Genomic DNA, 16262 nt, shown 5'->3' on the forward strand with positions numbered 1-16262 from the left:
AACATCATCAGTTGGTCCCACTGTATAGAATTTAAATACTGTCTCAATCCATCGTAGTCGCCTTTACGGAAGCAATAACCCTTCCCTTTACCCCTAATGGTAGTTACCTCTTTGAGTAAATCCCACTTCAGCAGACTGTGATCACTGCCTCCTAGTGGTTCATTTATCTGCAGATTCTTAATGCATGAAGAATCGCTGCTGATAATCAAATCAAGAGTATTACTCCCTCTAGTTGCCTCCCGAACATGCTGATGTATTAAACAATCATCCAATAAATCCACAAAAGCCCTGCTAGTGCGTGAGTAACCAGCCCCCAAATTCCAGTCAATATCTGGGAAATTAAAATCTCCCATTATAAGACTCTCTGATTTACTGGCCCACTCTATTTCCCTGTACAGTTCCTTATTATACTCATCAGAGTCATTAGGCCTATAGCACACTCCTACTCTCAATTTTGATCTCCCAATGCTTATGTCACACCAAACTGACTCAACACTGCACTGTCCAGCGATGTCGACTGGCTTCACTTCCTTGGTTTTTATGTGTTTCTTAACTAATAGCATAACCCCTCCCCCCTTCCTATCCTGTCTATCCTTTCTGTAGACGTTGTACTCCCCAAATTGCAGTTCTGCATCCCTTATATCTGTGTGACACCATGTCTCTGATATCCCAACAATATCTGCCTTTGATGTTTTGAGCAATACCTCAAATTCATCAAATTTATTTACTAAACTCCTAGCATTGGTGTACACACAAGTATACCTGCACCTGTTTCTATTCTTAGCTACCCTAACACAACCCATGTGTTTACTTGTACCGCAATGGCTCCCAACAGTCTCTGAAATACCATGCATCTTGTTTTTCAGGCTTCTGCTCATTCTAATAGAAGCAGTGCAAGAATCTCTTTCACCTCTGCCAGTGGCTACTGTCAATCTATTGGGCCTTGTCTCCCCCCAAGCTAGCAGTTTTCTTACCCACCTAACACTGCCTCGATAGCATCAGCAAATATTCTTGCACCCTTTCTATTTAAGTGTATCCCATCCCTGTAGAAGCAATCTCTCCTGTTAACAAGTACAGTCCAGGCTGAAAAAAATTCTACCCCTTGAGCCTTGCACAATCTTTCCAGGGCCGAATTGATCGACAAGGCTTTCATCATATACTCCCTCCTATCGTGTCTGGGCAGAATTGCAGACACTTTCAAATTCAACCCTAATTCTCGGCTTTTGTTCAGCAGTGACCTGTACTTGTTAAGTAATTCTGCCGGTCTCCTACTCTTAATATTATTAGTGCCAACGTGTACAACTATATTACCTTTTGTGCCCTTAAAAGATGATATTTGCTCTACAACGTCATCAACCTTTGCCCCTGGCAGACATACCCTGGTCCTGTTCCACCTATCTTTTTTACAAAGCAAGTTCCCCGTTTCCCTGACAATAGAGTCACCAACAACTACTAGTTCCTTCGGGACCAGCGCATTCTGCCTTGGGGGTTGCCTCTGTGTCACGCGATGCCCAAGTGCAAGCTCTGGCGTTGATGTGGGCAGCTGAGAGCTTGATGGGCCCCTCAATTTAGTTTCTTCGAGGGCATCCACCCTGTCCTTCAAGCTCTCATATAGGCCCACAAGAACGCCGAGTTGTTGCCTGATATCGATACACTCCTTGCATCGCGCACACACAAAGACATCCCCCATGGCAGTATCATGTCCCGTACCCGATTGCTCTGCAAACATCAAGCAAACAGTGCATTTTATAAGGCTGTGAGTCAGAGGACAACTGCCCCCCCTCAGTTGTGCTCTGAGCCACAGCACTTCCATTAGCTTGAGCCTTTTGCTTTGCTGCTCTGGTCTGAGTCATGATTCTATTAATTTATTAATTAATTATAATTAATTATGTTATGTTATTAATTATGTTATGTTATTAATTATGTTAAATATAATTAATTATATTACGTTTGTAATCTAAGTCATATGTATTTATTTAAACGTACAATTTAACTGCTAACGAAGTTCAACTAACGCTATCGTATCACAATGGCGGGAAATTTACGAACGGTAGCGGAGTTGAAACACGTGGAAACCCTTACCGATACTTTTATGCAATTACAAGGCCGAGTAAAGAATAAATACACCAATTTAATCAGAAAATCACAAAATAATGTTATACTACTACGACCGTCTCTAGTAGCCTCGTCAGCAGAAATTGGATGTTTTTATTTTTAACTGCCACTTGAAACAAGGCGAGACTGGGTCCATTATTTGTTTATTCACTATGTTGAAAAGTTCTGCTCTAATCTCTTGTAACTTTAAAAATTATAATAGATGGAATGAAAATTATAAGCCTAGTTTAGTTTTTAGATTTAAGTGAAATTTTTAATTTTATTGGGCTGATCTTGAGGTGAAATTTTCTTTTTAGATGGTTTATGAAATATCAGCACGTTGATCCAGAGGAAGCAGTAAAACTTCATCTTGATATTCGAAGTAGATACAGTGTTGCCATCCACTGGGGAACATTTTCATTGGCAAATGAGGTAGGTGAAGTTGCAGTAGCTTTATATTTATTTAATTTGGTAATTAATTAATAGATAACAGATCATCAAAGGCTCAATTTGGTAATTTATTATTCCAGAATATGATTATTACTGAAAATGGAGTACAGTCCAATATAGTAACAGTAGCAGTGGTAAATATTGCAATAAAGCAAGCTTATATAGCATCAGCAAAAAAAAAAAAAAAACACATACTTGTTCATTCATACCCTCCAAGCATTTGTCTTTCTTGAATTTATTTTAACCATCCACTTCCATAACAACATACAGAAGCCTGCTGTTCCAGCAGTTCCTGCTGGTTGAAGGCAAACTTCCATACATCAATCCTGCAACTATCCTTCATCAAAATATAATACGAAAAGTTATATGAACATGGTTAAATAAAAATGTTTGCACACGTTTACTTGAATGCTTTATTTTTTGGAATGTTCAAAGGTAGAATTTAATCAAGGCCTAAGGACTTTTTAGGCACATTTGCACATATATGTATAAGTGAGTATTTTCGATTTCCTTCCAACTGTGTATAATAACCTGACTCCTATTGAATAAATTTTTACAAAATTTCCTGTTATCTTTTAGAAGGATTTGTTGATGCATCCCAAATTTCATTAAAATTATACAAATAAAAATTAAGCGGTTATTATTAATTTTCCCGTTATTTTTTTATACACTTAGGCTATCCATATATCAGTAATGTAGCTGAAAGCACTGGATGGATTTTTGAAATTATTGTATTTAGTCCCTTTAGAAAGATTTCGCAAGTCAATCCTAAACCCTTAAAAATTGAACATAGAAGTCTGGCAATTATTTATTTTTTATATATACAGTCAGTTCTGCTATAACGCACAGTTTTGCAATGCCAATTTACTCCAATGTGACTGATATATTAGGGAACAATGTGAGTATAATGCAATTTTCGCCTTGGCTCATGTGTGATTTTTGTCTGCAAGTTACACCAGGTGAATGCAAAATTTGGCACCGAGCTAAATGTAGTGACCTGCACAGCAATACATACAAGTTTACGAAGTTAAAAAAATGTCAAATGTAAAATGTGTGAGAGCTGTATTTCCCATTTACTGTAGTTGTATTGGTCAGAGACACACTGTTGTCATTCGATGTATTCACAAGATAACACATGATATTGTAGGCCAACTCACATTTTTCTTTTCAAACAGAAATTTCGTGAGGCAGGATAGTGTAAGCAGAGGAGCACATTTTTGGAGGTCACTACTATAAAACAATTTGCAGTTCCCGGTTTATTGGGCTTTTCTATTAGTGCAATTAATTATAAACAGGTAGTAAACTATCTTACTGCATTTGCGATAATACCGATAGCTGGAATTCTTGGGTTTTTACGTTATTATGGTGAAATGTTTCCCCTTCCATGAAATCTTCAATCATATGAGCATTACAGCTCTGGTTCATACTATATAAAAAACATAAATAAATTTTCAGAATCTTCTCTTTATTCCTATTTTTTAAGCTGCGCAAACTTGTCTCACTTGTGAAAATTGTGCATCCCGTGTTCGGGATATTGATTGCTTATCTTTTTTACTGTTTTAAATTTTACAATAATGAAATATATGATAATGATGAAAGTATAGTGCAATTTCCATTATAAATATGACCTTTTAGAGGGATAAATAGCTTAGTAATATAGCAAATTTTTCAACTTCCAAGGACTTGAAACGAATAACAAAAAAAAAAAAAAAAACCCAATGTGTCTTCACATTACGATATTTTCACAATACCTCCATTTATTCCTATGGGATGCAAAATACGTTTCCACGATTTTTTTAAGTTTGCACTGGCCAGAAAAAATTTATGTGAAATCGAATTTCCATAAGTCTAGTATTATGTAAGTCAGGGAGTTCTTGTACTAAAGTGTGAACTGGGGCTATTACATGAAGAGAAACATTTTAAAGATACCTTCAAATACAGCATTCAGAGACAACAGTAATGTAGTCCGTTTAAATCTTAACATTTTTAAATACCACAGTTGGCTCAGTTTCAGCTCAGAAAGATATGTGTGCGTGCATGCACACACACACACACACATACACACACACACACACAGATAAGTTTCTTCATTTTTATTCTCCTCATTCTTATGTTAGAGCTGTATTATATACACAAGTTCACAATGCTGTAAAGCAGCATTTCTCAAACTATGTTTTATTTTATATACCCTTGGTGGTGGTCTGTAGAAGTATGCTGTGAGAATCTGTGAGTAATGTCCAAATTTTCTTATAAATATTTAAAAACTAAAGGAATTTTGCAGCTTGGGGTTTCTTGAAAAATTTTTCAAGTTAAAAGAGAGTCATCAAAATTTGAGAGCCTCTTCTGTAAAGTGTGTAAACCTATTATTGTTTTAAAGAAAACAACCTAGAAACTGAATTGCAGTATAATCAGCCTTTCTAAGAGAAAAATTAGTTGAAAATATCCTTTTCAACTAATTCACAATACAATATCTGAAGTAAAAATTAAATATCTAAACAATTAATAGAAGTAATATGAGATATACAGTGCAACCCAGATAAGAATTCCTGCATATGAAGTTTTCCCCTCTACTAGGTTTCGTTTCTTACCCAATTTCAAATCTGTACGCTGTAATGTATTATTTTCCCGCATAAGAATTTTCCTGGGTAAAAAGTTTTCCCCACATAAAAAGTTTGTGATAAAGAATACAGTGTATTATTATAATAACATTTCTCATTTAATACGATTTTTAAATATAGAAATTATTTATTTTTAATATTAAAAAATACAGTAGAACCCGGATAAAAAGTTTTTCAAGAGACTGAAGGTGTAGAACTTCTTATGCAGGAAACCTTCTTAGAAGGGAAAATGACCTTAAGGTATGAAATATTAACTACGCAAATAATGAAAAGATACACATACATAAATTAAAGGTCATTTTTAAGTTCTATTTCAGAATTTATAAAAATTTCACCCTGCTATGGGAAACATTTTTAAACTCAGGATTTCTAATTGCTTAACATTCTCTTCATTAAACTCCTTACCAAATACTCATTACCGTTGGGCTCCAGCAGGGAGCCCAACGGTAATGAGCTGTAAGGATGAACTCCTTTGGAGTTCCAACATACCTTAAAAGGTCACAATTACGATAAGACAGAGCAACTGAGCCACTAAGTAGTTCAGAACTGTTCAGAACAGTTGACAGCTGTTCAGAACTGGAAAGTTGAACATTAGAACTTAATGGCATGTGCATCACTGTGCTTCACGTTGTCGACACTATCCAATTATGTATATTGATGAAAACAATTGCAATATGTCACTTCCATTATATCAAAATGTTTCTACTAAAAAGGATTTAGCGCTGAAAGCTAAAGACTATTGAAAATTCACTAATCAAACAAGTTAGTGCCAAGCATCATTTTAGTTTGTAGTAAATCACTGAAGTAGGTGAAATGACATCATTTTTATGATATTGCATATTGTTAATGCCTTCACAACGAGTTGCCGTGATATCGAACTACCTCGAATAAGAAAAGCTTTGACAGTGGATTCTCAAGTAGGCAACGCTTTGCCAGTGGATTTTCGTTGGATACTACCATTCTTGGGTGCTGGTATCCGCCAAGAATAAGTAACATTAGTCTTTCTCCATTGCAAAGCATTGCTTATTGGAGGTAGTGCAAAATCAGGGCAAATCAGAAGCCATTCACCATATGAGATACATGAACATCAAAAACGATGCCATTTCACCTACTTCGGTGATTTATTATGAACTAAAATGAGACTATACAATAACTTGTTCATTTACCAAATGTTCATATTGTTTAATATTAAAAATAAGCAATTGTATATTTAAAAAATGTATTAAGTGGGAAAACGTCAGAATAATAATACACTGTATTCTTTATCACAAACTTTATGCAGGAAAACTTTTTACCTGGGAAAATAATACATTACAACATATAGTCAGTGCAGTGGTTTTCAATCTTTTTTTTTTTTAATAATGGCACTCCTAAGTAATTTATTTTATTTTGTGGTACCCCTACTCAATACTCAATTTTCTGTCTGTTAGATCTGATTCTCTCCCTCTCTCTCTCTCTCTCTATATATATATATATATATATATAATATTAAAAAATATATGTTATATGATAGTTATTACAATAATATAATTATAAAAATTACATTTAATAATACAAATTATATATATACAATATATAATAATTTTATTCTTTTTATAGAGGTACTACCGTAAGCATCAATTATAGATCACCACAAATTAAAAAGGAACTGTACACCTTTTTATAATGAAATAAACATATAAATTTTAAAAAATAATAAGTTTAATAACATAAACCCAAATTACGTGGCACCCCTGGAATGTTGTTGTGGCACCCCGGTTGAAAACCACTGGTATAGTGTATAGTGTGTTTGTGTCTAACGGCACCAGGGGTGTCCCCATCTCCGTGTTGCTTTCATTGTGGGTGTAACAGTTCACTGTAAAGGCCAGAGATTTAAAAGTGTATGAATATTGTATGAGTGTAGTGTTGTGTATCGTTGTTCTTCTGGCCATTTAGCCGCTAGACCCCTGCTGGAGCCCAATGTTGTCTACACTATGCCTCGTGGAGGCAGACCAGGTATACTAGTATTGAAATATTTACTCTGGCAGGTCCTGCCACCTAATTTCCTGAGATTTCAGTGGCTAGGACCTAAAAAAAAAAAAATATATATATATATTAATAGTTATATTAGTGATAAAAAAGGAAAGAAAGAAAGTTAAAAAGACAATAACTAATATTTATGGGTTAATGCAGATGCAAGCAATCATGCAATACACCCATAATGTCTATAGAATATTATTAGAAAAAGTAAATCAATCCAATAATAATACCATCAGGGACCTAAGAAAACGCAAAAAAAAAAAAAAAAAATTATTATTATTACCCGAGCCACAACTTATATCTTGTAATGTCTTTAATCTGTCCTACACTCTTTATTTTTATTTCTCCGAAATTATTAGGGCAATCCGAGGACGTAGGAGAAACTATTTCTTATCTATACCACTATTTTTCGCCTTTGTGGAGTTCAGGTTCTATTATTCCTACTCCTTTAGTTTTTCTTCTTACTATCTTCTTACTATCTGCATGTTTCTCTTTGCATTAATTTAATTATTTATTTATTTTTACCGTATCCATCACATAGGGGGCACCACATATTATTTTGACGACTATTACATTATGTCCTAGATACGGTCAAATGTAGTATGTATTATATATTTAATCTTATTTTAATCATTAAATTACGTTCTCTGTCGGGTCAATGATGATTAATATATGCTTACATTTATATTTTACTTATATTTCTTACCTTTGATTCTAATATTTCAAAATTTTTCTTAATTTTTATCATCATTCGATTTATTATATTCGATTTATATTTGACTTATACTGGTTTATATTTGGTTTAGATTTAAATTACTTAGCATATATTGATCATCACAGAAACAGAGAACTTCTTGTCGTTTTTTTTGCCTTCATTCTGGGTGGTTGGCCCCAGTTGAAGTCATCTAGATTGTCGGTAAAAAGTGATAATAATAATTTTTTTTTTTTTTTTTTTTTTTTTGCGTTTTCTTAGGTCCCTGATGGTATTATTATTGGATTGATTTACTTTTCTAATAATATTCTATTTTTTATATATATATATATATATATATATATATACACAGTAGGCCCCCGTTATAACGCGGTTTGCTTTATGCTGATTTGCTATAACGCTTTTCTTATATTATAACCCGTATCTGACTATAACGTTGATACAGATCACACTCTTTTACAGATTGCATTTTTGGCATATTTAAATGGAGTCGATTTGATGGAGTCGATAGCTTGAAAATGAATAGCAAAACAGAATTGAAACGTTTCCCACGCCGACTTGAGAAATTTTTCCATGCTCAGTGAAATTTTCTCGCACGCTAATTTAATCGCAGTACAGTGACTTGTTACGTAGTTCCAAGATCAACATTTTAAAAAATGATCAAGTATATTGCTTGTAATATTTGCGTTATATGCATTTATCCGAAGTCTAGTCGTCACTCAGTACCGTATTAGACATTGTGCAAAACGGACAGTTTACTTGAACATTGTATCATAATTAATGCAACCAACGCAGTTACATTTTCGAAGAGTTAATAATGGCCGATAAGAATGAAAAAGCAACAACATCTGAGCGCAGTATGAAGACTATAAATGTAAGAAAAAGACTGAATTTGAAAATTAAATTAGACGTTTTGAAGCAAATCGATTCCAGTCAAAGACAAGCGGATGTGTGCCATAATTTAGGACTTGCAAATTTAACTGTAAGAACAATTATAAAAAAAAAATAAAGAATTAATTTTAGCAGCGGGAAAGATAGCTGTTCCACTGCAAGCCACTAGGGCTAGGCCAGCTATTAGGATTGAAATGGAAAGACGTTAACTAATTTTATTGAAGATAATATCCAATGCAGAATTCAGTTAAGTTAAATATTATAAACAAAAAAAAAAAAAAAAAATAGAGAGAGAAAGAGAGAGATTAGCCAATATGATGATCTGAAGAAAACTCACCTAAAAAAAAAATGTGGAACCATTTAAAACTAAGGGCTGGTTGAATAGATTTAAAATCCAAGGAGAAGCTGCATGTGCAGAAGGAGCCAAAACTTTCAAAAAAGAACTTGTTAAAATTATTGAAGAGGGATATTATGTGTTATACTTCTCAACAAGTTTTTAACATAGATGAAGCAGGACTTTCGTGGAAACGAATGCCTAAAAGAAGTTTCATATCGAAAGAAGAAAAAAACATGCCAGGTTTCAAAGCGGCAAAGGATCGGTTGACTTTATTGTAGGGTGGTAACACTGTGGGGGATTTAAAATTAATACCCCTTTTAGTTTATTTGGAAGAGGGCCAAAGTTCAACCCAAAATCAAATTAAATCAATTTAGATCAATTGAATTCATGATTTTAATTGGAATTTTAAGTTTAATTTTGATACGTAAGTAGTTACCACATACTTATATATGCATGTAATGCAGAATATTTTATATGTTCAAATATTTGAATATTAAATATTTTGACCGACATTTGTGCATCTTTTCACTACCGTTTATTATTGATTAGGAAATATCCTATGGCACCGACCGCATCTTACAAATACATATGTTATCTTATGGGAATGCAGGGTTCACTTAGCACTCTGTTTTTACGGAACGAATTATCAGCGTTAAGCAGAGATCACCTGTGTGTGTGTGTGTATATATATATATATATATATATATAATAAAATAAAATAAAATTTTCGCTCAGTGGGGGTTAAGAAAATTGAGTAGAAAGGCCAAATGAGTTTAGTGTGAACGCAATTAAATTGAGTCATTATTAAATTTTAAGTTATGTAGGGTATACACTTGCATATTAGGTAGAGTGGGGGGAGACAGAAGGCTGGGGGGAAAAGACAGAAATATGGGGACAATAGAGAAGGCGGCTCCAGGTAATCAGTGGGGCAGGCCCATGCCCCACCAGGCGAAGAGAGGAGTGGCAAGGAGGTGAGGGGACGGAAAATACCGTCCCCTCCCCCTGCCGGGAGAGAAGGGGAAAAGATAGGACCATGCAAGGGAGCATGGTTTGAGAGCCAAGATGGCCAGCAGCAATCTGCAGTTGGTCTTCAGTGGTATTGGTGTTCCCATTTGGGATATCACTCACATGAGACCAGGTCCCGTCCAATTTAGTCAAGTCAGTTCTTGTCCTTTATTAAGTAGGTTCAGTTGTTATTCCTGGTTGTCATGTATAGGGTTCAGTTGTGCACCATTTCAGCGAGCACTCGTCTTCTTGCGAAGAACTGTTGGGCGTAGCAGGAGAAAGCCAGGTACTCTTGTTTTGTATCCAGTATGTTGTGCTCCCATCCTCTAGGACAATATAGGATCTTTGTTATTAGGATGTTGCAGAGGTCGTCATAAAGCTGGCAATCATACATTAGATGTTGCCAGCTCTCAAGACCGCCGCAAACACAGGTCCTCTTCAATTCCCAAAAAGAAAAGTTTGGCATTGATGGCACCATGTCCGGTGAGAAGGTATGCCACATGGAGTCCAGGTGAGGACCACATTGGGAACTTAGGGTAGACCCTGCCGACGTCAGGTATAAACTTTCTGGTTATCTCCCCTGTATGGGAGATAACCAGAAAAGTCCATCTCTCTTGCCACACCTGCAGCAGGTGAGCATAGAGCCTCATCTTTTCAGCGGTGCGCTTATTTGCTGGGTCAGTTGTACGTCTCAGACAAGTCCGTGAGGTGCCCTTTGCCAGGTTGTAAAGTAATTCTTTGCCCACAATCTCCAGGTCAAGGGTTAGAACTCTGGTCAGGACTTGTAAAGTGTGGGTGCTCACCGTGCTGCAGGCACGAGAAGTAAATAGTAGAATCAATCTTTGGGTTGAGTCGATGATACGTCGGTTGACTGCGGTAGTAGCCTTGTGATACCATATGCCAGAGGCATATGTGATGATAGGTATGAATATGGCTTTGTAGAAGACATGTAGCGTATGCCAGCCAAGGCCCCAGTCCCTTCGAGCCACCCTAGCAATGGGGGCAGCATTCCTAATCTTGGTTCGGATGTTTTGTAGGTGGTCTTTGAAGGATAGGTTGTGGTCTAGGATGACCCCTAGATACTTGAGTTGTTTCGAGAATTTTATCGTCGTCTGGTTTATCTTAATTTGAGGAGACCGTCGTAGTTCCAAGTTCCCTTTCAGCAAGACTGAGTTGGTTTTTTTCTGGTGATATTCTCAGGTGATTCTGTTTTGCCCAGTTCTGAAGTAGCTCCCAGGCCAGGTTCGCAGATTCTTCCAGTTTTGCCCTTGAGTTCGCCGAGACGGAGAGAATGAGGTCATTGGCAAATGCTTGAGCATCCACTTCTCCGAGGTCCGAGACGAGGAAGCTGTCCAAGACGACGTACCATAGGAATGGTCTCAGGATCAAATCCTGCAGGCAGCCCCGGTGGATGCTTCTAGAGAGGGTCTGATAGGGCGAATTCATTACTACGAATCTGTTGGATAGGTAGTTTTGTAAGGTCTGATAGAGGTTGCTGGGAAGATATGCCGCTCTAAGTCTGGCCAGGACGCTCGGCCACCAAAGTGTGTTGAATGCCCCAGCGAAGTCCACAGAGATCACCAAGAAGTATTTTCTGTTGCAGTTCTCCACTTTTCCCAGGAGGTGCTGGTGGGCATCTATCACAGAATGACCCTGTCGAAAGCCGAACTGTTTGGGCGTTGTTAGTCCTGCAGTATTGTAGCGATGTTGGAGACAAGCATGTAATAGGCGCTCAAAGAGCTTGCTGACCACGGAGAGCAAGGCTATAGGCCTGTAAGAGTCTAGGAGGATTTTTAGGATAAGTTTGACATTGGCAACCTTCCAAGATGTTGGAAAGGCTCCTGCCTGGAGGCATTTGTTGTAAAGATTTAGCATCAGGTTAGGGGCATGTTCCAATGTCTTTTTAACAATTTCTGGTTCTAGCAGGTCTGGCCCTGGGCATTTATTTCCTCTGATAGTTGATGCTGCTGCAGTTAGCTCCTCCCTGGTGAAAGGCTACAATAACCATTGCTTGGTTATTGTAGGTCGCATTATCTTGGCACATTTTCTTCTGATCATTAGTCTGCGATTCAGCCGGTGGTCGAAAGACTACATCAAGAATATTGTTTATGGTGCTTTCCCGGTTTGTAGTCATGGCACCTTGTGGAGTTCTAGTAGTAGCGACAACCTCCCCCCAAGGGAGCTTGTTTGTGGTGATCTTGTAGACCATTCCCCCAGGGATTGTTATTGCCAGTAGTTGTGACCAATCGCTGCCAAGTCTCCTGTTTGCAGTGACGTATCTGTGCTGTGTGGGCATTTCTCGCTTCTCTGTACCACTGCTGTAAGGCCTCCACTTCTGCAGCTGGCCAAGATCTTCTGGCCCTTTGAAAAGCCTTGCATTGGATCTGAGTTTCCTTTCTAAGGTGCTGCAGTTCCCGGTTTTACCATGGCACTGCACCCGGGGCTGGATGTTTCCTAGGTATTGCAGATTCACAAGCCTAAGTGATGAGTGCTGTTGTCTTCAGTCTGGAAGGTGTCCCAATTTGCTTTCTGGATAGTGTACCTGTGCTGTATTTGTCTTGGTACTGGGTTCCTAGTTAGTGAGCAGGTAAGCTGGAAGGTTATGGCATGGTGGTCGGAGATGGTCTAGGCATCTTGGACCGACCACCCAGTAATATTGCTGGCTATGTTTATGGAGGCCATGATGACATCTATAGTTGACTCCCACAACGTATTGCAGAAAGTCGGCAGGTTGTGTGGGAGGTTTAATACCGTTACTTGTGCGTTTGCCAGGAACCCCTCTAGTTTTTGACCATTCCTTGTGCCTGGTCGATCAGGTGTGTGACTGTGCCACACCGGGGGGACCTGCAGTTGGTGTCTGTGCCAATGATTATTCTCAAGTTTGGAATGGTGTTGATTACCGTGTGAAGGTAATTTATGGCGAAGGTGATGTCCTCACCTGGGCAGCAGTACAGGGCCACAACATGAAGGGCTCCCATGGAGGTAACGTGGGCACATGCGGCCCAAGTAGTGCAGAGGTGTGTAATTCTAGTAGCTGTGATGTCTGGATTCCAGATGATATTGGCTGCCCAGGGAGTCTCATCCTCCACCTGGATGATCTTGTATTTCAGGGGATACCTCCGGACCATTTTCATGTGGGCATGGTTCTTGCAAAATTAAGACTTCAATGTTCTCCTCTTCAGCTTTTAAGTTGTAACTGATCGGCCACTGCCCTGTCCCTTTGTGCGTTTATTTGTATGAACTTAACCTCAGTGGTGTTGTACTCCTTAAGGCATGTCTCCATAATCGAGTTCTGCCTGGTATAAACTCTTAGCTTTAAGGTACACTGGGCATTTGCTGTCTCTTATGGAGTGTGCAGAGTCCATTTTTAGGCCTTTACAATTAGTTCAAACTGGTTATGTGCTTTTATTTGGACAGTTGTTATAATAATGGCCTTTTTCAGAACAGAGACCACATGTTGGTGCCGTTTGTGTGCAAGTATGTGTAGTTTGGCCATATCTGCAAAACAGAAGCATTTGAGCACACCCACGTGCTCGCGGAAGCGGTGGCTGCTCCAGTTTACAAAGATTCTTGTCTGCCCTTTCAGGGCCTGCCAGACGACGGGTAAGTTCCACAATCCATTTGGTGGATCTAGCGTCTTTAGATTTGTAGGAGTACTTTGGGGTGAGCAGGTTTTGGGCATCAGAGTTAGGTGGGGAGTTGGAGAAATTTCTCTGGTAGATCTCGTCTGCCAACTCTCATCTGTCGTTTGGTGTCGGGTCATTTTCTAAGTCATATATTGTTATGGACAGTCCTTTTCGCTTGGGCAAAGTCACTGTAAGGCCTAGTTCTGGAATTTTTGGGTTATTGATGATCTTTTCTGCTTCTCCCTTTGTATCCATCTCTATTAGTATGCCAGTGTTTCAGGTCTTCCTAACTGCTTTTATCCTCATTGTCTTGAGTCCATTGCTTGGATTTGTGATTACTTGTGTCTTGAGCTCTTCGCTGGATTGCGTTTCGTCCAGTGTCGCAGGGCGTAGAATGACCAGATGTGGTTGCTTTAGGCGTGTTTTTCGTTTGGCAGGTTGTGCACTAGAATCTGCAGTCAGCGTCTGGTAAGGTGTGGTCCTCAGTGCTTGTGCGTAGGAAAGGGCACGCTGTGGCATTTGATTTGCCCTTCCCTCCAAGTAGGCCTCTAACTTGGCAGTTGCTTTGTCATATTTCGATTGTGTAGAGAGGAGGATAGTCTCCAATTAGCATTAGTAGAGGCATATGATACAAGAAAGCAAGCTTATTCAGCATCAGCCAAAAAAAAAAAAAAAAAAAAAAAAAACACAACCACTACTCCCATTTCACCCCTCCATTCGTTCGAAATACCTGTCCAGCTGAGCCTTAAATTTGTTTAGGCTATCAACTTCAACAACAAGTGATGGAAGTCTATTCCACAAACCAACTGCCCGCTGGCTAAAGGCAAATTTCCACACATCTATCCGACATCCGTCCTTCCTCAATTTGAATTTATGCCCTCTCAGGTGATTATTCTGAGCAAGAGGAAGAATCCCATCGGCATTGAGCATGCTCAAGCCATTCAAAGCCATATCTGTCAGATCACCTCGCTGATGCCTAGTCTCCAGACTCTGTAATTTGCAAAACTTAAGCCTTTATTCGCCACTAATCTTGTTGCCCTTCTCTGTACTCGTTCCAGCAGCTCTACATCCTTCTTGAAATGAGGCCTCCAGACCTGTATACAGTACTCAAGGTGTGGCCTGACCAATGCCTTATACAAGGGAATAATCACAACCCTATCCCTGCTAGAAATTCCTGTATATCATTGACAAGACACCATGAGCTACTCTTGCAGCTCGTCTGCACTGCTCAGAGAACTTCATATCTGCCTGCACAATTACCTCCAGGTCCTTTTCATTCTCTACTACTGTCAACGTAGTACCACAAAGTTGATACGTTAATCTGGGGTTACTGTTTCTCATATGTAGTACTTTACATTTGTCAATGTTAAACTTCATTTGCCACCTCTCAGCCCATCTGCTCAACCTTTCCAGATCCTGTTGCAGCAGCATAGCATCAGTAGTGTCCTTAACAAGCCTGCCAACCTTTGTATCATCTGCAAACTTGGACATTAAGCTTGATATACCATCATCAATATCATTTATAAATACAGAAAACAACAATGGACCCAACACTGAACCCTGAGGAACTCCACTAATAACATTAGTCCACATTGAGCAGTGTCCATTGATTACCACCCTCTGTCTTCTGCCACTCAACCATCCCTTTATCCATAGCAGCAATTTGCCTCCAATGCCACACTGCTCCAATTTGTGCAGCAGTCTTCCATGCGCAACAGTATCAAAAGCTTTTCTAAGATCCAAATATATAATATCAAAGTTATTCCCTGGATGCAGGGCATAACTTTGATATAATATCAAAGTTATTCCCTGCATCCAGTTCTTTTGTGACTACATCATAGTATCCAGTCAAATTGGTCAAACAAGACCTTCCCTTAACAAAACCATGCTGTGTCTGAGCTATAACTGAATTCTTGTCTAGATGATCCTGCAGTGCTTCTTTAACCAGTGCCTCCATTAATTTTCCTGGAACTGAAGTTAAACTAACGGACCTATAATTACTTGTGTCAGCCTTTGATCCTCCTTTGTGAATTGGGATTACATTTGCACATCTCCAGTCTATGGGTACCTCCCCCGAGTTCAAAGAAGCTCTCATAATTATGGCTAGGGGTTTGCTTACTTCCTTTGCTGCCTCCTTTAATATAACTGGATAGATCCCATCCACTCCAGGTGCTTTTTTTATGTTTATCCTCAACAATTTCTCCTCCACTTTCCTCTCAGTTATTAGAAAATCATCTAGCTCACTGCCAATGTTTGCTTCACCTACGACATTCCCCTTCCTGAATAACTCCTCATGTGTGAATGTAGATGCAAAATACTCGTTTAGATTGTTAGCCACCTGAGCAGGATCCTCAACTGTTGAACCATCAACATCCAGTGGACCAATCTGATTCATCCCTTTCCTTCTTGAGTTTAAATAGGTAAAGAACTCTTTTCTGTTTTTCTTTGCATCCTTTGCCAAGGATTTCTCATAATCTGCCTTTGCCTGCCTAATCTCCTTTGTGACTTGG

The 16262-nt window shown here is 38.5% G+C and overlaps 1 protein-coding gene across 1 annotated transcript in view; it reads left to right on the top strand.

The window, feature by feature from the left end:
* LOC150076578 (N-acyl-phosphatidylethanolamine-hydrolyzing phospholipase D-like) overlaps nucleotides 1-16262 on the top strand; it is a 167798-nt gene that overhangs the window by 93159 nt on the left and 58377 nt on the right. Inside the window, exon 6 of the mRNA XM_090388027.1 lies at nucleotides 2412-2526. Within this exon, the coding sequence (XP_090244153.1) occupies nucleotides 2412-2526 (115 nt within the window). The remainder of the gene's footprint in view (nucleotides 1-2411; nucleotides 2527-16262) is intronic.

This window comes from Mastigoproctus giganteus, chromosome 13 (assembly GCF_048544385.1).
Source record: "Mastigoproctus giganteus isolate SK-2022 chromosome 13, ASM4854438v1, whole genome shotgun sequence".
NCBI lineage: Eukaryota > Metazoa > Arthropoda > Arachnida > Uropygi > Thelyphonidae > Mastigoproctus > Mastigoproctus giganteus.